At 43.8% G+C, this 25,267-nt stretch overlaps 1 protein-coding gene across 1 annotated transcript in view; it reads right to left on the bottom strand.

Annotated features, from left to right (window-relative positions):
- Positions 1-25,267, bottom strand: part of LOC139552823 (protein furry homolog) — a 217,877-nt gene that overhangs the window by 133,482 nt on the left and 59,128 nt on the right. Inside the window, exons 6-10 of the mRNA XM_071364886.1 lie at positions 24,682-24,842; positions 22,525-22,693; positions 18,579-18,671; positions 16,795-16,893; positions 1,893-1,994 (exon numbers count right to left, since the gene is read on the bottom strand). Of these exons, the coding sequence (XP_071220987.1) occupies positions 1,893-1,994; positions 16,795-16,893; positions 18,579-18,671; positions 22,525-22,693; positions 24,682-24,842 (624 nt within the window). The remainder of the gene's footprint in view (positions 1-1,892; positions 1,995-16,794; positions 16,894-18,578; positions 18,672-22,524; positions 22,694-24,681; positions 24,843-25,267) is intronic.

Raw genomic sequence — 25,267 nt, 5'->3', positions numbered from 1 at the left:
GCCTCGCTACTGTATATAGCCTCACTACTGTATATAGCCTAACTACTGTATATAGCCTTGCTACTGTATATAGCCTTGCTACTGTATATAGCCTCACTACTGTATATAGCCTCACTACTGTATATAGCCTCTCTACTTTATATAGCCTCGCTACTGTATATAGCCTCACTACTGTATATAGCCTCACTACTGTATATAGCCTCACTACTGTATATAGCCTCGCTACTGTATATAGCCTCTCTACTGTATATAGCCTCTCTACTGTATATAGCCTTGCTACTGTATATAGCCTTGCTACTGTATATAGCCTCACTACTGTATATAGCCTCTCTACTGTATATAGCCTCACTACTGTATATAGCCTCACTACTGTATATAGCCTCGCTACCGTATATAGCCTCTCTACTGTATATAGCCTCTCTACTGTATATAGCCTCGCTACTGTATATAGCCTCACTACTGTATATAGCCTCACTACTGTATATAGCCTCTCTACTGTATATAGCCTCGCTACTGTATATAGCCTCGCTAATGTATATAGCCTCACTACTGTATATAGCCTCGCTACTGTATATAGCCTCGCTACTGTATATAGCCTCACTACTGTATATAGCCTCACTACTGTATATAGCCTCGCTACTGTATATAGCCTCACTACTGTATATAGCCTCGCTACTGTATATAGCCTCTCTACTGTATACAGCCTCCCTACTGTATATAGCCTCGCTACTGTATATAGCCTCTCTACTGTATATAGCCTCGCTAGTGTATATAGCCTCACTACTGTATATAGCCTCACTACTGTATATAGCCTCGCTACTGTATATAGCCTTGCTACTGTATATAGCCTCACTACTGTATATAGCCTCACTACTGTATATAGCCTCTCTACTGTATATAGCCTCGCTACTGTATATAGCCTCACTACTGTATATAGCCTCACTACTGTATATAGCCTCACTACTGTATATAGCCTCGCTACTGTATATAGCCTCTCTACTGTATATAGCCTCTCTACTGTATATAGCCTTGCTACTGTATATAGCCTTGCTACTGTATATAGCCTCACTACTGTATATAGCCTCTCTACTGTATATAGCCTCACTACTGTATATAGCCTCACTACTGTATATAGCCTCGCTACCGTATATAGCCTCTCTACTGTATATAGCCTCTCTACTGTATATAACCTCACTACTGTATATAGCCTCCCTACTGTATATAGCCTCACTACTGTATATAGCCTCCCTACTGTATATAGCCTCTCTACTGTATATAGCCTCTCTACTGTATATAGCCTCACTACTGTATATAGCCTCTCTACTGTATACAGCCTCCCTACTGTATATAGCCTCGCTACTGTATATAGCCTCTCTACTGTATATAGCCTCCCTACTGTATATAGCCTCACTACTGTATATAGCCTTGCTACTGTTATTTTTCACTGTCTTTTAACTGTATCTTTACCTACCTATTGTTCACCTAATATATTTTTTGCACTGTTGGTTAGAGCCTGTAAGTAAGCATTTCACTGTAAGGTCTACCCTTGTTGTATTCAGCGCACGTGACAAATAAACTTTGATTTGATTTGAGTTGGTTACTTGAATCAGCTGTGTAGTGCTAGCACAAAAAACAAAATGTGGACCGGATTTTTATACCACCTTCTCTCTCGTTGTCGAGGTGTGTGTGGTTATGGGTGTGTGTGTGCGGGTATGGGTGGTGTGCGGGTATGGGTGTGTGTGTGTGTTGGTATGGGTGTGGGTATGGGTGTGTGTGCGGGTATGGGTGGTGTGCGGGTATGGGTGTGTGTGTGTGTTGGTATGGGTGTGGGTATGGGTGTGTGTGCGGGTATGGGTGGGTGTGTGTGTGTGTGTGTGTGTGTGTGTTCTGACCTTGAGGTTGGAGAGACAGTTGTTGAGGAAGATGTGCCATCTGTTGAGGAAGAGCTGCTTCTGACTGACACACAGCAGACAGGTAACCAACGGAAACAGAGCCTGGAGACAGAGAATAACACCTCATCATGGATCCATTACACACTACCCTACCCCACACTACCCCACACTACCCTACCCCACACTACCCCACACTACCCTACCCCACACTACCCCACACTACCCTACCCCACACTACCCCACACTACCCTACCCCACACTACCCCACACTACCCTACCCCACACTACCCCACACTACCCTACCCCACACTACCCCACACTACCCTACCCCACACTACCCCACACTACCCTACCCCACACTACCCTACCCCACACTACACTACCCCACACTACCCTACCCCACACTACCCTACCCCACACTACCCTACCCCACACTACCCTACCCCAGCAGACAGGTAACCAACGGAAACAGAGCCTGGAGACAGAGAATAACACTCCATCATGAATCCATTACACACTACCCTACCCCACACTACCCTACCCCACACTACCCTACCCCACACTACCCTACTCCACACTACCCTACCCCACACTACCCTACCCCACACTACACTACCCCACACTACCCTACCCCACACTACCCTACCCCACACTACACTACCCCACACTACCCTACCCCACACTACCCTACCCCACACTACCCTACCCCACACTACCCTACCCCACACTACCCTACACTACACTACCCTACCCCACACTACCCTACCCCACACTACCCTACCCCACACTACCCTACACTACACTACCCTACCCCACACTACCCTACCCCACACTACCCTACCCCACACTACCCTACCCCACCCTACCCCACACTACCCTACCCCACACTACCCTACCCCACACTACCCTACACTACCCTACACTACCCTACCCCACACTACCCTACCCCACACTACCCTACCCCACACTACCCTACACTACCCTACCCCACACTACCCTACCCCACACTACCCTACCCCACACTACCCTACCCCACACTACCCTACCCCACACTACCCTACCCCACACTACATTACCCCACACTACCCTACCCCACACTACCCTACCCCACACTACCCTACCCCACACTACCCTACCCTACCCTACCCCACACTACCCTACCCCACACTACTCTACCCTACCCCACACTACCCTACCCCACACTACCCTACCCCACACTACCCTACCCCACACTACCCTACATTACACTACACTACACTACACTACCCTACCCCACACTACCCTACCCCACACTACCCTACCCTACCCCACACTACCCTACCCCACACTACCCTACCCCACACTACCCTACCCCACACTACCCTACCCCACACTACATTACCCCACACTACCCTACCCCACACTACCCTACCCCACACTACCCTACCCCACACTACCCTACCCTACCCTACCCCACACTACCCTACCCCACACTACCCTACCCCACACTACCCTACCCCACACTACCCTACCCCACACTACCCCACACTACCCTACCCCACACTACCCTACCCCACACTACCCTACCCCAGCAGACAGGTAACCAACGGAAACAGAGCCTGGAGACAGAGAATAACACCTCATCATGGATCCATTACACACTACCCTACCCCACACTACCCTACCCCACACTACCCTACCCCACACTACCCCACACTACCCTACCCCACACTACCCTACCCCACACTACCCTACCCCACACTACACTACATTACACTACCCTACATTACACTACACTACACTACACTACCCTACCCCACACTACCCTACCCCACACTACCCTACCCCACACTACACTACATTACACTACCCTACATTACACTACACTACACTACACTACCCTACCCCACACTACCCTACCCCACACTACCCTACCCTACCCCACACTACCCTACCCCACACTACCCTACCCCACACTACCCTACCCTACACTACATTACACTACATTACACTACACTACACTACCCTACCCCACACTACCCTACCCCACACTACCCTACCCCACACTACACTACATTACACTACATTACACTACACTACACTACACTACACTACACTACACTACATTACATTACACTACACTACACTACACTACACTACATTACACTACATTACATTACACTACACTACACTACACTACATTACACTACACTACACTACACTACACTACCCCACACTACATTACACTACACTACACTACACTACACTACATTACACTACATTACATTACACTACACTACACTACACTACATTACACTACACTACACTACACTACACTACACTACACTACACTACCCCACACTACATTACACTACACTACACTACACTACACTACATTACATTACACTACATTACATTACACTACACTACACTACACTACATTACACTACACTACACTACACTACACTACACTACACTACACTACCCCACACTACATTACACTACACTACACTACACTACACTACACTACACTACCCCACACTACATTACACTACACTACACTACACTACACTACACTACACTACCCCACACTACATTACACTACACTACACTACACTACACTACACTACACTACACTACACTACACTACCCCACACTACATTACACTACACTACACTACACTACACTACACTACATTACACTACATTACACTACACTACACTACACTACATTACACTACACTACACTACACTACACTACACTACACTACACTACATTACACTACACTACATTACACTACACTACATTACACTACACTACACTACACTACACTACACTACACTACATTACACTACACTACATTACACTACACTACACTACACTACACTACACTACACTACATTACACTACACTACACTACACTACACTACACTACATTACACTACACTACATTACACTACACTACATTACACTACACTACACTACACTACATTACACTACACTACATGACATTACACTACACTACATGACATTACACTACATGCCATTACACAACATTACATTACACTACACTACATGACATTACACTACACAGCATTACATTACACTACATGACATTACACTACACTACATGACACTACACTACCTGACATTACACTACATGACACTACACTACATGGCATTACACTACACTACATGACATTACACTACATGACATTACACTACACTACATGACATTACACTACATGACATTACACTACACTACATTATATTACATTACACTACACTACATGACATTACACTACATGACATTACACTACACTACATTATATTACATTACACTACACTACATGGCATTACACTACACTACACTACACTACACTACATGACATTACACTACACTACACTACACTACACTACACTACATTATATTACATTACACTACACCTCACTACACTACATTACACTACACTACACTATACTACACTACACTACATTACATTACACTACACTACATTACACTACACTACATTACACTACACTACACTACACTACACTACATTACACTACACTACACTACATTATACTACATTATTACATGTACTCATTATAATACATTATTTTACATTATATTACATTACATTACACTACACTACACTACACTACACTACACTACATTATATTACATTACACTACACTACATTACACTACACTACACTACACTACATTACACTACACTACACTACATTACACTACACTACATTACATTACACTACACTACACTACACTACATTACACTACACTACACTATATTACATTACACTACACTACACTACATTACACTACACTACATGACATTACACTACACTACACTACACTACACTACACTACATTATATTACATTACACTACATGGCATTACACTACACTACACTACACTACACTACACTACATTATATTACATTACACTACACTACATTACACTACACTACACTACATTACACTACACTACACTACACTACATTACACTACACTACACTACACTACACTACATTACACTACACTACATTACACTACATTACACTACACTACATTACATTATACTACATTATTACATGTACTCATTATAATACATTATTTTACATTATATTACACTACACTACACTACACTACACTACATTACACTACACTACACTACACTACATTATATTACATTACACTACACTACATGGCATTACACTACACTACACTACACTACACTACACTATATTACATTACACTACACTACACTACACTACACTACATTATATTACATTACACTACACTACACTACACTACACTACATTATATTACATTACACTACACTACATTATACTACATTATTTTACATGACATGTACTCATTCAACAAGGTTATATGGAGTTTCAGATTGGTGCCAGCCGTGGATCTCTCACACCTGTGTGTCTGTTTCAGTGGTAGTGTCTCACAATGACCATTAAATATATTCTATCTGTCAGGTTTTGGCCAGGACTGTTCAGGTTTTGTTCACTAGATGTCCCCCTTGCACCTTTTTTGTACCTTTTGTTTTTCTTGCTCCAATTATTGTTTGCACCTGTAAGTCATTCCCTTGTTAGTATTTAAACCCTGTGTGTTCCTTAGTTCCTTGCTCAGTGTTTGTAAGTTAGCACCCAGCCCCAGCCCCAGCCCAAGCCTTGTTTTATATAGACTTTTCTCTTGTTGGATTTTCCAGAGGTTCTCTGGTTTTGTTCTTGTTTATTATTTGAGTAGTCTTTTCCCTGCTGTTTTTTACCACTTTGTGGATTTTTCGTTGTATTTTGGAGGATATCCATTGGCATGGGAAACATGTGTTAACATTGCCAAAGCACGTGAGGTAGATATTATACAAAAGTGAAATAAACAATACAAATTAACAGTAAACATTACACATACAGAAGTTTCAAAACAATAAAGACATTACACATGTTATATTATATATATACAGTGTTGTAACAATGTACAAATGGTTAAAGCACACAAGTTAAAATAAATAAGCATAAATATGGGTTGTATTTACAATGGTGTTTGTTCTTCACTGGTTGCCCTTTTCTTGTGGCAACAGGTCACAAATCTTGCTGCTGTGATGGCACACTGTGGAATTTCTCCCAGTAGATATGGGAGTTTATCAAAATTTGATTTGTTTTCGAATTCTTTGTGGATCTGTGTAATCTGAGGGAAATATGTGTCTCTAATATGGTCAGACATTGGGCAGGAGGTTAGGAAGTGCAGCTCAGTTTCCACCTCATTTTGTGGGCAGTGTGCACATAGCCTGTCTTCTCTTGAGAGCCAGGTCTGCCTACGGCGGCCTTTCTCAATAGCAAGGCTATGCTCACTGAGTCTGTACATAGTCAAAGCTTTCCTTAAGTTTGGGTCAGTCACAGTGGTCAGGTATTCTGCCACTGTGTACTCTCTGTTTAGGGCCAAATAGCATTCTAGTTTGCTCTGTTTTTTTGTTAATTCTTTCCAATGTGTCAAGTAATTATCTTTTTGTTTTCTCATGATTTGGTTGGGTCTAATTGTGCTGTTGTCCTGGGGCTCTGTGGGGTGTGTTTGTGTTTGTGAACAGAGCCCTAGGACCAGCTTGCTTAGGGGACTCTTCTCTAGGTTCATCTCTCTGTAGGTGATGGCTTTGTTATGGAAGGTTTCCCTCTCTGTCTCTCTCTCTCTGTGTCTCTTTCTCACTCTCTCTCTCTCTGTCTCTTTCATACACACACACTATCCCAGCTCTTCTGTCTCTGTCTTTCTCTCTCTTTTTTCTCTCTCCCCTCACCCTTCTCCCACTCAATTCAATTCAATTCAATTGACTTTATTGACATGGCAAGTTCATTATTACTTACATTGTCAAAGTATACATATATACATATATATTTATATATAAATAAATGGTGGGACCAACAGCAATAATAATAGTAGTAGTGGACATGGGATTACCATTAATAACAGCTACAACAACAATATTAATCAGAACAACAATACATTAAAGCAATGGTAGTAGACCAGTGTCAACATGACTGAGAAGACATATGACCTGGTATGAAAGACAAAACAAAACTAAGCTAAATGGGAAATATTATCAACATTACTTTGCATTTTTCACTGGCTGTCCCTCAGGTTGTGGCAGGAGGACACATATTTGGCTGCCAAAAGTGCACATTTTGGCTTTTCACCCAATAAATATTGGATTTTTTCTTCATATTTTATAGTTTCAAATTCTTTGTATTGAATTATAATTTTGGGAAAGAAATATGCTCTTAGGTCTGAGTATTTGTCACAGTGTAGTAGGAAATGCAGCTCTGTCTCTACCTCTCCCCTGGAGCAGAGTGAGCACAGCCTGTCCTCTCTGGGCAGCCAGGTTTGCCTGTAACGACCGGTCTCTATAGCCAGACTGTGATCACTGAGTCTGTACCTAGTCAATGTTTTCCTCCGTTTTCTATCAGTCACAGTGGTCAGATAGTCTGCCACCATGTACTGTCTGTTTAGAGCCGAATAGCATTGAAGTTAACTTTGATTTTTTTTGTGGTGTCGTTCCAATAGGTGATATATGTAACAGTCCTGACCTGTTTTATGTTGTTTTTATGTGTTTATGGTCAGGGCATGTGTTTTGGGTGGGCAGTCTATGTTATTCGTTTCTATGTTGGTTTTGGTTTGCCTGGTATGGCTCTTGATTAGAGGCAGGTGGTTTGCGTTTTCCTCTAATCAAGAGTCATATTTAGGTAGGGCATTCTCACTGTTTGTTTGTGGGTGATTGTCTCCTGTGTCTGTGTTATGTCTTACACCATACGGGATTGTTTCGGTTGTTCGTTTCGTTTCGATGTAGTATGTTTCCTGTCCGTAAGTGTTACGTATTAGTTATGTAAGTTTATGTTCAGGTTTCGTATACGTCGTTTTGTTATTTTGTAAATTTGAAAGTGTTTGTGTTTTCGTGTTGCCATCGTCGTATTTATAATAAAGATGGCTTATTTCCCTCAAGCTGCATTTTGGTCTGAAGATCCTTCTCTCCTCACCTCGTCCGAGGATGAGGAGAGCGACAGCCTTTACAGAATCACCCACCACGCTAAGACCAAGCGGCAAGGGAAAAATAAACGGAGTAAGGGACAGGAGAAAAACAAGGATTTCTGGACATGGGAGCAGATAATGAATGGAGAAGGTCCCTGGGCTAAGGCAGGAGAAAATCGCCGTTCCCAGGAAGAGAGGGAGGCAGCTAAAGCCCAGGAGCGGTGGTTTGAGGAGGCAGCAAGGAGACGTGGCTGGAAGCCCGAAAAGCCATGGGAACAGGTGGAGGCACTGAGGAGAGCAGAGGCTACCGAGGAGAGGAACCGGAGCTATGAGGGAACGCGTCTGGCACGGAAGCCAAAAAAGCCCGTGAGTAATTCCCAAAAATTTCTTGGGGGGGGGCTAGGAGATAGTGGGCCAAGGGCAGGTAGGAGACCTGCGCCCACTTCCCAGGCTTACCGTGGAGAGCGGGAGTACGGGCAGGCGCCGTGTTACGCAGTAGAGCGCACGGTGTCTCCTGTACGAGTGCATAGCCCAGTGCGGGTTATTCCACCTCCCCGCACTGGTAGGGCTAGATTGAGTATTGAGCCAGGTGTCATGAGGCCGGCTCAACGCGTCTGGTCTCCAGTGCGTCTCCTCGGGCCGGCATACATGGCACCTGCCTTACGCATGGTTTCCCCGGTTCGCCTACATAGCCCGGTGCGGGTTATTCCACCTCCCCGCACTGGTCGGGCAACCGGGAGTATTCAACCAGGTAAGGTTGGGCAAGCTCAATGCTCAAGAGTGCCAGTACGCCTCCACGGTCCGGTATTTCCGGCACCACCTCCCCGCCCCAGCCTAGTACCTACAGTGTCTACACTACGCACTAGGCTACCAGTGCGTATCCTGAGCCCTGTTCCTCCTCCACGCACTCTCCCTGTAGTGCGTGTATCTAGCCCGGTGCCTCCAGTTCCGGGCCCACGCACTAAGCTACCTGTGCGTCTCCAGAGCCCTGAACCCACTGTATCTTCTCCCCCTACTAATCCTGATGTGCTTGTCCTCAGCCCGGTGTCACCAGTGCCGGTACCACGTATCAGGGATAGAGTAGGCTTTGAGAATACAGTGTGCCCTGTCCCTGCTCCCCGCACTAGTATGAAGGTGCGTGTCCTTAGCCCGGTGCCTCCAGTTCCTGCACCACGCACCAGGACTACAGTGCGCCATATCCGGCCAGAGCCATCCGTCTCCCCAGCGCCATCTGAGCCATCCGTCTCCCCAGCGTCATCTGAGCCATCCGTCTCCCCAGCGCCATCTGAGCCATCCGTCTCTCCAGCGCCATCTGAGCCATCCGTCTCCCCAGCGCCATCTGAGCCATCCGTCTGCCAGGAGCCTGCAAAGCCGCCCGTCTGCCATGAGCCTGCAAAGCCGCCCGTCTGCCATGAGCCTACAGAGCCATCCGCCAGACAGGAGCCGCTAGAGCCGTCAGCCAGACAGGAGCCGCTAGAGCCGCCCGCCAGACAGGATCTGCCAGAGCCGCCAACCAGACAGGATCTGCCAGAGCCGCCAACCAGACAGGATCTGCCAGAGCCGCCAACCAGACAGGATCTGCCAGAGCCGCCAACCAGACAGGATCTGCCAGAGCCGCCAATCAGACAGGATCTGCCAGAGCCGCCAGCGAGCCATGAGCAGCCAGAGCCGTCAGAGAGCCATGAGCAGCCAGAGCCGTCAGAGAGCCATGAGCAGCCAGAGCCGTCAGAGAGCCATGAGCAGCCAGAGCCGTCAGAGAGCCATGAGCAGCCAGAGCCGTCAGAGAGCCATGAGCGTCGAGAGCCGTCAGCCTGCCATGAGCGTCGAGAGCCGTCAGCCTGCCATGAGCGTCGAGAGCCGTCAGCCTGCCATGAGCGTCGAGAGCCGTCAGCCTGCCATGAGCGTCGAGAGCCGTCAGCCTGCCATGAGCGTCGAGAGCCGTCAGCCTGCCATGAGCGTCGAGAGCCGTCAGCCTGCCATGAGCGTAGAGAGCCGTCAGTCTGCCATGAGCGTCGAGAGCCGTCAGCCTGCATGGACCTGCCAGAGCCGTCCAAACAGGACCTGCCAGAGTCCTTCAGCCGGGATCTGCCCCTTGTCCCGGTGTTGCCCCTTGTCCCGGTGCTGCCCCTTGTCCCGGTGCTGCCCCTTGTCCCGGTGCTGCCCCTTGTCCCGGTGCTGCCCCTTGTCCCGGTGCTGTCCCTTGTCCCGGTGCTGCCCCTTATTCCGGTGATGGTCCTTATCCTGGTGCTGCCCCTTGTTCTGGTGCTGCCCCTTGTCCCGGTGCTACCCCTTGTCCCGGTGCTGCCCCTTGTCCCGGTGCTAGCTGTTTATTTAGGGGAAGGTAGTGTTAGGGTGGTCAGTAGAAGGGGTAGACAGAAGAGGGGAGTGACTATGGTGGTATGGGGACAGCGTCCTGAGCCGGAACCACCACCGTGGTCAACTGCCCACCCGGACCCTCCCCTGGACTTTGTGCTTGTGCGCCCGGCGTGCGCATCTTGAGGGGGGGGTACTGTAACAGTCCTGACCTGTTTTATGTTGTTTTTATGTGTTTATGGTCAGGGCATGTGTTTTGGGTGGGCAGTCTATGTTATTCGTTTCTATGTTGGTTTTGGTTTGCCTGGTATGGCTCTTGATTAGAGGCAGGTGGTTTGCGTTTTCCTCTAATCAAGAGTCATATTTAGGTAGGGCATTCTCACTGTTTGTTTGTGGGTGATTGTCTCCTGTGTCTGTGTTATGTCTTACACCATACGGGATTGTTTCGGTTGTTCGTTTCGTTTCGATGTAGTATGTTTCCTGTCCGTAAGTGTTACGTATTAGTTATGTAAGTTTATGTTCAGGTTTCGTATACGTCGTTTTGTTATTTTGTAAATTTGAAAGTGTTTGTGTTTTCGTGTTGCCATCGTCGTATTTATAATAAAGATGGCTTATTTCCCTCAAGCTGCATTTTGGTCTGAAGATCCTTCTCTCCTCACCTCGTCCGAGGATGAGGAGAGCGACAGCCGTTACAATATGTATTTTTTTGGTATTTTTTTTTTGTGATGATTTGGTTGGGCCAGATTTTCTGAGGGCTGTCCCGAGGTTCTATGGGGTTGGTTTGGGTTGGTGAACTGAGCCTCAGAACCAGCTGGCTGAGGGGACTCTTCTCTGGTTTCTTCTCTTGACATTGTAGAGCTGTGTGATGGAATGTTTTAGGGTCACTTGTTTTTAGATGGTTGTAAAATTTGATGGCTCTTTTTTCTATTCGAATGAGGAGGGGGTATTGGCCCAATTCTGCCCTACATGCATTATTTTGAGTTTTTCTTTGTACTTGCAATACAGTCTTGCAAAACTCTGCATGCAATATTTCAATTGGATGTTTGTCCCATTTAGTAAATTCATTTTTAGAGAGTGGACCCCATACTTCACTGCAATATAGAGCAATTGGTTCTATAACTGATTGAAAAATTTTGAGCCAGATTCTAATTGGAATTTCAATTTTGATGTTCTTTTTAATGGCATAGAATGCTCTTCTTGCTTTGTCCATCAGCTCATTCACAGCCATGTGAAAGCTACCTGTATTGCTGATATTTAGTCCTAGATATGTGTAGTTTTTGGTGTGTTCTAATAGAACTGTGTCCAAATAGAATTTATATTTGTCATCCTTATTTCCGGACCTTTTTTGGAATATCATTATATTCGTTTTTTTAGGTTAACGGTCAGAGCCCAGGTCTGACAGAACCTGTGAAGACGATCTAGGTGCTGCTGTAACCCCTCTTTAGTGGGAGACAGCAGCACCAGGTAATCTGCGTACAGCAGACACTTGATTTCAGTGTTGTGTAGGGTGATACCAGGTGCTGCCGATTCTTCTAATGTTTTTGCCAATTCATTAATGTAGATGTTAAATAATGTTGGACTTATTGGGCAGCCCTGTTTCACTCCACGCCCCTGAGAGAAGAAGTCTGTTTGCTTGTTGCCAATTTTAACCGCATATTTGTTTTTAGTGTACATTGATTTAATAAAATCATATGTTTTCCCTCCAATACCACTTTGTATTAGTTTATAAAAAAGACCTTCGTGCCAAATTGAATCAAATGCTTTCTTGAAATCTACAAAACACGAGTAGATTTTGCCTTTGTTTTGGTTAACTTGTTTATCAACTCTCAACCACTCTCTCTGTCAGTCAGTAGAGTACAGATTGAAGGGTAGGGGTGTGGCGGAATGAGGAAGAACAGCATGTAGGGACAAACAAACAGCGTGTAATTATCTTCCTGCTCCTTTTGGTCCCGTCAGCTCTGGCATGACAGGGTAGTGTGTGTGTGTACTCATCTGGAACATGTGAAAAAAAACATCTTGGTAATGAAGGAGTGAGGAGGAGGAGGAAGAAGAGGAGTGACAGACAGTCTATTGAAGTCTTGTCTTAATGTCTGGTTGGCTGGATGGAGGGTATTTGAAGAATCCCAAACAAAACAAACACGTTTAGTATGCGGGTGACATTTCTAGCACCATTCGAAGGAGGTAGTGAAAGCCACAAGGGGACAAATAAACAACCACACACAAAAACAACAACTACGACGACAACAACTATTGAGAGAAACCAACAGCCCATAAATATATCAATGGACTGTGTCCCAACACCACGTACCACCCCCCCCCCCCCCCCCCCCCCTTCTCCTCTCACATTCATTAATACTATGGGACCAGACTATACCTGGAGTCCATTCATTAATACTATGGGACCAGACTATACCTGGAGTCCATTCATTAATACTATGGGACCAGACTATACCTGGAGTCTATTCATTAATACTATGGGACCAGACTATACCTGGAGTCCATTCATGAATACTATGGGACCAGACTATACCTGGAGTCCTTTCATTAATACTATGGGACCAGACTATACCTGGAGTCCTTTCATTAATACTATGGGGCCAGACTATACCTGGAGTCCATTCATTAATACTATGGGGCCAGACTATACCTGGAGTCCATTCATTAATACTATGGGGACCAGACTATACCTGGAGTCCTTTCATTAATACTATGGGGCCAGACTATACCTGGAGTCCATTCATTAATACTATGGGACCAGACTATACCTGGAGTCCATTCATTAATACTATGGGACCAGACTATACCCGGAGTCTATTCATTAATACTATGGGACCAGACTATACCTGGAGTCCATTCAGTAATACTATGGGACCAGACTATACCTGGAGTCCATTCATTAATACTATGGGACCAGACTATACCTGGAGTCCATTCAGTAATACTATGGGACCAGACTATACCTGGAGTCCATTCATTAATACTATGGGACCAGACTATACCTGGAGTCCATTCATTAATACTATGGGACCAGACTATACCTGGAGTCCATTCATTAATACTATGGGGACCAGACTATACCTGGAGTCCATTCATTAATACTATGGGACCAGACTATACCTGGAGTCCTTTCATTAATACTATGGGGCCAGACTATACCGGGAGTCTATTCATTAATACTATGGGACCAGACTATACCTGGAGTCCTTTCATTAATACTATGGGACCAGACTATACCTGGAGTCCATTCATTAATACTATGGGACCAGACTATACCTGGAGTCCATTCATTAATACTATGGGACCAGACTATACCTGGAGTCCATTCATTAATACTATGGGGCCAGACTATACCTGGAGTCCATTCATTAATCAGTGGTAGGTGAGGAAAGGAGACATGACTTAAAGCTGAAATATGTAAAGAAACTGACCTGTACAGTAATAGTGTGGTATAGACTAACAAGTACAGTAATATAGTGGAATAGACTGACCAGTACAGTAATAGACTGACCAGTACAGTAATAGAGTGGTATAGACTGACCGGTACAGTAATAGACTGACCAGTAGAGTAATAGACTGACCAGTACAGTAATAGTGTGGTATAGACTGATCAGTAGAGTAATAGAGTGGTATAGACTGACCAGTACAGTAATAGACTGGTATAGACTGACCAGTACAGTAATAGAGTGGTATAGACTGACCAGTACAGTAATAGAGTGATATAGACTGACCAGTACAGTAATAGATTGACCAGTATAGTAATAGAGTGGTATAGACTGACCAGTACAGTAATATAGTGGTATAGACTGACCAGTACAGTAATAGACTGGTATAGACTGACCAGTACAGTAATAGAGTGATATAGACTGACCAGTACAGTAATAGTGTGGTATAGGCTGACCAGTACAGTAATAGAGTGGTATAGACTGACCATTACAGTAATAGGGTGGTATAGACTGACCAGTACAGTAATAGACTGACCAGTACAGTAATAGAGTGGTATAGACTGACCAGTACAGTAATATAGTGGTATAGACTGACCAGTACAGTAATATAGTGGTATAGACTGACCAGTACAGTAATAGACTGACCAGTACAGTAATATAGTGGTATAGACTGACCAGTACAGTAATAGTGTGGTATAGACTGACCAGTACAGTAATAGAGTGGTATAGACTGACCAGTACAGTAATAGACTGACCAGTACAGTAATAGTGTGGTATAGACTGACCAGTACAGTAATAGTGTGGTATAGACTGACCAGTACAATAATAGACTGACCGGTACAGTAATAGAGTGGTATAGACTGCCCAGTACAGTAATAGTGTGGTATAGACTGACCAGTACAATACTAGACTGACCAGTATAGTAATAGAGTGACATAGACTGACCAGTAGAGTAATAGAGTGGTATAGACTGACCAGTACAATAATAGACTGACCAGTATAGTAATAGAGTGACATAGACTGACCAGTACAGTAATAGAGTGGTATAGACTGACCATTACAGTAATAGAGTGACATAGACTGACCAGTACAGTAATAGTGTGGTATAGACTGACCAGTACAGTAATAGTGTGGTATAGACTGACCAGTACAGTAATAGTGTGGTATAGACTGACCAGTACAGTAATAGATTGACCAGTACAGTAATAGTGTGGTATAGACTGACCAGTACAGTAATAGAGTGGTATAGACTGACCAGTACAATAATAGACTGACCAGTATAGTAATAGAGTGACATAGACTGACCGGTATAGTAATAGAGTGGTATAGACTGACCAGTACAGTAATAGTGTGGTATAGACTGACCAGTACAGTAATAGAGTGGTATAGACTGACCATCACAGTAATAGTGTGGTATAGACTGACCAGTACAGTAATAGAGTGGTATAGACTGACCAGTACAGTAATAGTGTGGTATAGACTGACCAGTACAGTAATAGAGTGGTATAGACTGACCAGTACAGTAATAGTGTGGTATAGACTGACCAGTACAGTAATAGAGTGGTATAGACTGACCAGTACAGTAATAGTGTGGTATAGACTGACCAGTACAGTAATAGAGTGGTAGAGACTGACCAGTACAGTAATAGTGTGGTATAGACTGACCAGTACAGTAATAGTGTGGTATAGACTGACCAGTACAGTAATAGTGTGGTATAGACTGACCAGTACAGTAATAGAGTGGTATAGACTGACCAGTACAGTAATAGTGTGGTATAGACTGACCAGTACAGTAATAGAGTGGTAGAGACTGACCAGTACAGTAATAGTGTGGTATAGACTGACCAGTACAGTAATAGAGTGGTATAGACTGACCAGTACAGTAATAGTGTGGTATAGACTGACCAGTACAGTAATAGAGTGGTATAGACTGACCAGTACAGTAATAGTGTGGTATAGACTGACCAGTACAGTAATAGAGTGGTATAGACTGACCAGTACAGTAATAGTGTGGTATAGACTTACCAGTACAGTAATAGTGTGTTATAGACTGACCAGTACAGTAATAGTGTGGTATAGACTGACCAGTACAGTAATAGTGTGGTATAGACTGACCAGAGAGTGTTTCTTCCTAGAGGACAGGTCCAGCGTAGTGTCATACAGACTCTCTACAAAGTTCCTCAGACACGGAACATTCACCTCGTTCTTCACCGTCTGGAAGGTCAAAGGGAAAAGGTCATAGGTCATACACAGAGCAGAGGGGTTACACATAGACCTACGTACAGCACAGGTACATTATAATAGATATGAAAGATTTCAAGATATGGTATAGAGACTGTGGCTACGGGGGACTAATATCTCCAGTGACATTGTTGATTGATTAGGCACATTACAACATGATTACATACATGTAGAGTTAGAGGAGAGACTCAGAGAGATATGAGAGAATATGAGAAGATATGAAAGAATATGAGAAGATATGAGAAGATATGAGAGGATATGAGAGGATATGAGAGGATATGAGAGGATATGAGGGGATATGAGAGGATATGAGAGAGATGTGAGAGGATATGAAAAGATATGAGAAGATATGAGAGGATATGAGAGGATATGAGAGAGATGTCAGAGGATATGAGAAGATATGAGAGGATATGAGAAAATATGAGAGGATATGAGAGGATATGAGAGGATATGAGAGGATATGAGAAGATATGAGAGGATATGAGAGGATATGAGAGAGATGTCAGAGGATATGAGAAGATATGAGATGATATGAGAAAATATGAGAGGATATGAGAGGATATGAGAGGATATGAGAGGATATGAGAAGATATGAGAGGATATGAGAGGATATGAGAGGATATGAGAGGATATGAGGGGATATGAGAGGATATGAGAGAGATGTCAGAGGATATGAAAAGATATGAGAGGATATGATATGATATGAGAGGATATGAGAGGATATGAGAGGATATGAGAGGATATGGGAGAGATGTGATAGGATATGAGAAGATATGAGCGGATATGAGAAGATATGAGAAGATATGAGAGGATATGAGAGAATATGAGAGGATATGAGAGAGATGTCAGAGGATATGAGAAGATATGAGAGGATATGAGAAGATATGAGAGGATATGAGAGGATATGAGAGGATATGGGAGAGATGTGATAGGATATGAGAAGATATGAGCGGATAGGAGAAGATATGAGAAGATATGAGAGGATATGAGAGAGATGTGCGAGGATATGAGAAGATATGAGGGGTTATGAGAGGATATGAGAAGATATGAGGGGATATGAGAAGATATGATAGGATATGAGAGGATATGAGAGGATATGGGAGAGATGTGAGAGGATATGAGAAGATATGAGCGGATATGAGAGGATATTAGAGGATATGAGACGATATGAGAAGATATGAGAGGATATGAGAGAGATGTGAGAGGATATGAGAAGATATGAGGGGATATGAGAGGATATGAGAAGATATGAGAGGATATGAGAGGATATGAGAGGATATGGGAGAGATGTGATAGGATATGAGAAGATATGAGCGGATATGAGAAGATATGAGAAGATATGAGAGGATATGAGAGAGATGTGAGAGGATATGAGAAGATATGAGATGATATGAGAGGATATGAGAAGATATGAGGGGATATGAGAGGATATGAGAAGATATGAGGGGATATGAGAAGATATGAGAGGATATGAGGGGATATGAGGGGATATGAGAGGATATGAGAGGATATGAGAGGATATGCGACTGGTGTAGATACAAACTGGTGTAGAGATAAACTGGTACAGAGACAGACTGGTGTTGATACAGACTGGTGTATAGACAGACTGGTGCAGAGACGGACTGGTGCAGAGACAGACTGACGTAGGGTAGACTTACTGCAGCTACAGGAACCAGTATCTCTACGAAGAGTCCAGCCAGAGAATGTTTAATGTCCTTATCCTTTACCTCCAGGAAATACTGGGCACACTCCTAGAGAGAGATACATCATATGGTTATGCACACTCCTAGAGAGAGAGATACATCATATGATTATGCACACTCCTAGAGAGAGATACATCATATGGTTATGCACACTCCTAGAGAGAGAGATACATCATATGATTATGCACACTCCTAGAGAGAGAGATACATCATATGGTTATGCACACTCCTAGAGAGAGATACATCATATGATTATGCACACTCCTAGAGAGAGAGATACATCATATGATTATGCACACTCCTAGAGAGAGAGATACATCATATGGTTATGCACACTCCTAGAGAGAGATACATCATATGATTATGCACACTCCTAGAGAGAGAGATACATCATATGATTATGCACACTCCTAGAGAGAGATACATCATATGATTATGCACACTCCTAGAGAGAGATACATCATATGATTATGCACACTCCTAGAGAGAGAGATACATCATATGATTATGCACACTCCTAGAGAGAGAGATACATCATATGGTTATGCACACTCCTAGAGAGAGAGATACATCATATGGTTATGCACACTCCTAGAGAGAGAGATACATCATATGGTTATGCACACTCCTAGAGAGAGAGATACATCATATGGTTATGCACACTCCTAGAGAGAGAGATACATCATATGATTATGCACACTCCTAGAGAGAGAGATACATCATATGGTTATGCACACTCCTAGAGAGAGAGATACATCATATGGTTATGCACACTCCTAGAGAGAGAGATACATCATATGGTTATGCACACTCCTAGAGAGAGAGATACATCATATGGTTATGCACACTCCTAGAGAGAGATACATCATATGGTTATGCACACTCCTAGAGAGAGAGATACATCATATGATTATGCACACTCCTAGAGAGAGATACATCATATGATTATGCACACTCCTAGAGAGAGAGATACATCATATGGTTATGCACACTCCTAGAGAGAGAGATACATCATATGATTATGCACACTCCTAGAGAGAGATACATCATATGATTATGCACACTCCTAGAGAGAGAGATACATCATATGATTATGCACACTCCTAGAGAGAGAGATACATCATATGATTATGCACACTCCTAGAGAGAGATACATCATATGATTATGCACACTCCTAGAGAGAGAGATACATCATATGGTTATGCACACTCCTAGAGAGAGAGATACATCATATGATTATGCACACTCCTAGAGAGAGAGATACATCATATGATTATGCACACTCCTAGAGAGAGAGATACATCATATGGTTATGCACACTCCTAGAGAGAGAGATACATCATATGATTATGCACACTCCTAGAGAGAGAGATACATCATATGATTATGCACACTCCTAGAGAGAGATACATCATATGATTATGCACACTCCTAGAGAGAGATACATCATATGATTATGCACACTCCTAGAGAGAGAGAGATACATCATATGATTATGCACACTCCTAGAGAGAGAGATACATCATATGGTTATGCACACTCCTAGAGAGAGAGATACATCATATGGTTATGCACACTCCTAGAGAGAAGAGATACATCATATGGTTATGCACACTCCTAGAGAGAGAGATACATCATATGGTTATGCACACTCCTAGAGAGAGAGATACATCATATGATTATGCACACTCCTAGAGAGAGAGATACATCATATGGTTATGCACACTCCTAGAGAGAGAGATACATCATATGGTTATGCACACTCCTAGAGAGAGAGATACATCATATGGTTATGCACACTCCTAGAGAGAGAGATACAGCATATGATTATGCACACTCCTAGAGAGAGATACATCATATGATTATGCACACTCCTAGAGAGAGAGATACATCATATGATTATGCACACTCCTAGAGAGAGATACATCATATGATTATGAACACTCCTAGAGAGAGATACATCATATGATTATGCACACTCCTAGAGAGAGATACATCATATGATTATGCACACTCCTAGAGAGAGAGATACATCATATGATTATGCACACTCCTAGAGAGAGAGAGATACATCATATGATTATGCACACTCCTAGAGAGAGAGATACATCATATGATTATGAACACTCCTAGAGAGAGAGATACAGCATATGATTATGCACACTCCTAGAGAGAGATACATCATATGATTATGCACACTCCTAGAGAAGAGATACATCATATGATTATGCACACTCCTAGAGAGAGCAGAGAGAGATACATCATATGATTATGCACACTCCTAGAGAGAGATACATCATATGATTATGAACACTCCTGAGAGAGAGATACATCATATGATTATGCACACTCCTAGAGAGGGATACATCATATGATTATGCACACTCCTAGAGAGAGAGAGATACATCATATGATTATGCACACTCCTAGAGAGAGAGAGATATACATCATATGATTATGCACTCTCCTAGAGAGAGAGATACATCATATGATTATGCACACTCCTAGAGAGAGATACATCATATGATTATGCACACTCCTAGAGAGAGAGATACAGATACATCATATGATTATGCACACTCCTAGAGAGAGAGATACATCATATGATTATGCACACTCCTAGAGAGAGAGATACATCATATGATTATGAACACTCCTAGAGAGAGAGAGATACAGCATATGATTATGCACACTCCTAGAGAGGGATACATCATATGATTATGCACACTCCTAGAGAGAGAGAGATACATCATATGATTATGAACACTCCTAGAGAGAGAGAGATACAGCATATGATTATGCACACTCCTAGAGAGAGAGATACATCATATGATTATGCACACTCCTAGAGAGAGATACATCATATGATTATGCACACTCCTAGAGAGAGAGATACATCATATGATTATGCACACTCCTAGAGAGAGAGAGATACATCATATGATTATGCACACTCCTAGAGAGAGAGATACATCATATGATTATGAACACTCCTAGAGAGAGAGAGATACAGCATATGATTATGCACACTCCTAGAGAGAGATACATCATATGATTATGCACACTCCTAGAGAGAGATACATCATATGATTATGAACACTCCTAGAGAGAGAGAGATACAGCATATGATTATGCACACTCCTAGAGAGAGATACATCATATGATTATGCACACTCCTAGAGAGAGATACATCATATGATTATGCACACTCCTAGAGAGAGAGAGAGATACATCATATGATTATGCACTCTCCTAGAGAGAGAGATACATCATATGATTATGCACACTCCTAGAGAGAGATACATCATATGATTATGCACACTCCTAGAGAGAGAGATACATCATATGATTATGCACACTCCTAGAGAGAGAGATACATCATATGATTATGCACAATCCTAGAGAGAGATACATCATATGATTATGCACACTCCTAGAGAGAGATACATCATATGATTATGCACACTCCTAGAGAGAGAGAGATACATCATATGGTTATGCACACTCCTAGAGAGAGATACATCATATGATTATGCACACTCCTAGAGAGAGAGATACATCATATGATTATGCACACTCCTACAACACTGAGATAAACTGAGAGACACACCAAACAAAACATACATGACTACTGACTGGATTCAGTAAACGCGGCCATTTTGGATCCGGGGCGAAGGTACATCTAGGTCTCAACGAGGCAGTAACGATACACATCCACCACACGCACGCACGTACGCACGCACGCACGCACGCACACACACACACACACACACACACACACACACACACACACACACACACACACACACACACACACACACACACACACACACACACACACACACACAAACTAAATAAACCAGACACATGTCTTTGAGAGAGGACGTATTACCCACACACCTGCATGAACTGGAAGGAGGCCTCGAAGTCCTCCACAGGGTACATCTTGATCCTGAAGAACTTGACTCCCATGATGAGGCTGATGGTAGACTGGAAAACATAGTGGTTCTGTTCCTTCTGTCTCAACTCCTTCAGCTCAGAGATGAACTTCTTCCTCACAGCGGGGAATCTGGTAGCACAGACACAACACGGGAGGTAAATCAATACGTCACTTATCACGCCAATCTGATACATCTTTATACATATAGCTAACAGTGTCTATATACGTACAGTTTATACAGCTACCGTTATCTCCATCTCCTTTCTCCTGCTTTGTTTGTTTGTGTATTTAGTTGTGTTGCATCAGGCTATTGGGAGATAATGTGTGTTCCATACCAGGCTATTGGGAGATAATGTGTGTTCCATACCAGGCTATTGTGAGATCATGTGTGTTCCGTACCAGGCTATTGGGAGATAATGTGTGTTCCGTACCAGGCTATTGGGAGATCATGTGTGTTCCCGTACCAGGCTATTGGGAGATCATGTGTGTTCCATACCAGGCTATTGGGAGATAATGTGTGTTCCATACCAGGCTATTGGGAGATCATGTGTGTTCCATACCAGGCTATTGGGAGATCATGTGTGTTCCGTACCAGGCTATTGTGAGATCATGTGTGTTCCCGTACCAGGCTATTGGGAGATAATGTGTGTTCCATACCAGGCTATTGGGAGATCATGTGTGTTACCGTACCAGGCTATTGGGAGATCATGTGTGTTCCCGTACCAGGCTATTGGGAGATCATGTGTGTTCCGTACCAGGCTATTGGGAGATCATGTGTGTTCCCGTACCAGGCTATTGGGAGATAATGTGTGTTCCCGTACGAGGCTATTGGGAGATCATGTGTGTTCCCGTACCAGGCTATTGGGAGATCATGTGTGTTCCCGTACCAGGCAATTGGGAGATCATGTGTGTTCCGTACCAGGCTATTGGGAGATAATGTGTGTTCCATACCAGGCTATTGGGAGATCATGTGTGTTCCGTACCAGGCTATTGGGAGATAATGTGTGTTCCGTACCAGGCTATTGGGAGATAATGTGTGTTCCATACCAGGCTATTGGGAGATAATGTTTGTCCCGTACCAGGCTATTGGGAGATAATGTGTGTTCCATACCAGGCTATTGGGAGATAATGTGTGTTCCGTACCAGGCTATTGTGAGATAATGTGTGTCCCGTACCAGGCTATTGGGAGATAATGTGTGTTCTGTACCAGGCTATTGGGAGATAATGTGTGTTCCCGTACCAGGCTATTGGGAGATAGTGTTTGTTCCCGTACCAGGCTATTGTGAGATAATGTGTGTTCCCGTACCAGGCTATTGGGAGATAATGTGTGTTCCGTACCAGGCTATTGGGAGATAATGTGTGTTCCCGTACCAGGCTATTGTGAGATAATGTGTGTTCCGTACCAGGCTATTGGGAGATAATCTGTAAAGAGGTTATAGTAGTTGGGTCTCCATCTGTCCTGTCCTGACTGGGCCTCACTGGATTACTGAGAGGCATAACACCCCCTCCTAAAACCACCAAAATACTGTGTATCTGTGGCCCAACAACCTTCCATCACTATAATGGTGTCAGTCATGGCCTAGCTCAAATCACACACTACATCACACACTACATCACACACACAGAGGTACAATCATCTTTTACCATCGCCATCTGTGTATGTGTGTGTGTTTGTGTGTGTGTATGTGTACGTGTTTGTGTGTGTGTGTGTGTGTGTGTGTGTGTGTGTGTGTGTGTGTGTGTGTGTGTGTGTGTGTGTGTGTGTGTTTGTGTTTGTGTGTGTGTGTGTGTGTGTGTGTGTGTGTGTGTGTGTGTGTCTGTGTGTGTGTGTGTGTGTGTGTGTGTGTGTGTGTGTGTGTGTGTGTGTGTGTGTGTGTGTGTGTGTGTGTGTGTGTGTGTGTGTATGTGTTTGTGTCTGTGTGTGTGTGTGTGTGTGTGTGTGTGTGTGTGTGTGTGTGTGTGTGTGTGTGTGTGTGTGTGTGTGTGTGTGTGTGTGTGTGTGTGTGTGTGTGTGTGTGTGTGTGTGTGTGTGTGTGTGTGTGTGTGTGTGTGTGTGTGTGTGTGTGTGTGTGTGTGTGTGTGTGTGTGTGTGTGTGTGTGTGTGTGCACCCTCCTACCTGGACTGCGCGACGACCCCCACCACCTCAGCATAGAGGTCAGCCACCATGTGCATGTTCCCTGTGTTGGGACCAAGGTAGCCCTCCTTGTACTTGAAGTGTTTGAAAGCCAGGTTAATAACTTCCTGAATCAACCCATCCATCAGAGGATGGAGTGGGATCTGAGGAGAGAGAGAGAGAGAGGGGGAGGGAGGAAAAGAGAGAGAGAGAGAGAGAGAGAGGAAGAGAAGAGAGAGATATTGACTGACTCTGAAAAACACTAAAAGAAAGATGCCCAGGGTCCCTGCTCATCTGTGTGAACGTGCTTTAGGCATGAGGACTGCAGATGTGGCCAGGGCAATAAATTGCAATGTCCGTACTGTGAGACGCCTAAGACAGTGCTACAGGGAGACAGGACGGACAGCTGATCATCTTCGCAGTGGCAGACCACGTGTAACAAAACCTGCACAGGATCAGTACATCCGAACATCACACCTGCGGGACAGGTACAGGATGGCAACAACAACTGCCTGAGATACTCCAGGAACTCACAATCCCTCCATCAGTGTTCAGACTGTCCGCAATAGGCTGAGAGAGGCTGGACTGA

This window comes from Salvelinus alpinus, chromosome 24 (assembly GCF_045679555.1).
Source record: "Salvelinus alpinus chromosome 24, SLU_Salpinus.1, whole genome shotgun sequence".
NCBI lineage: Eukaryota > Metazoa > Chordata > Actinopteri > Salmoniformes > Salmonidae > Salvelinus > Salvelinus alpinus.
This window is presented reverse-complemented; position numbering and strand designations above follow the sequence as displayed.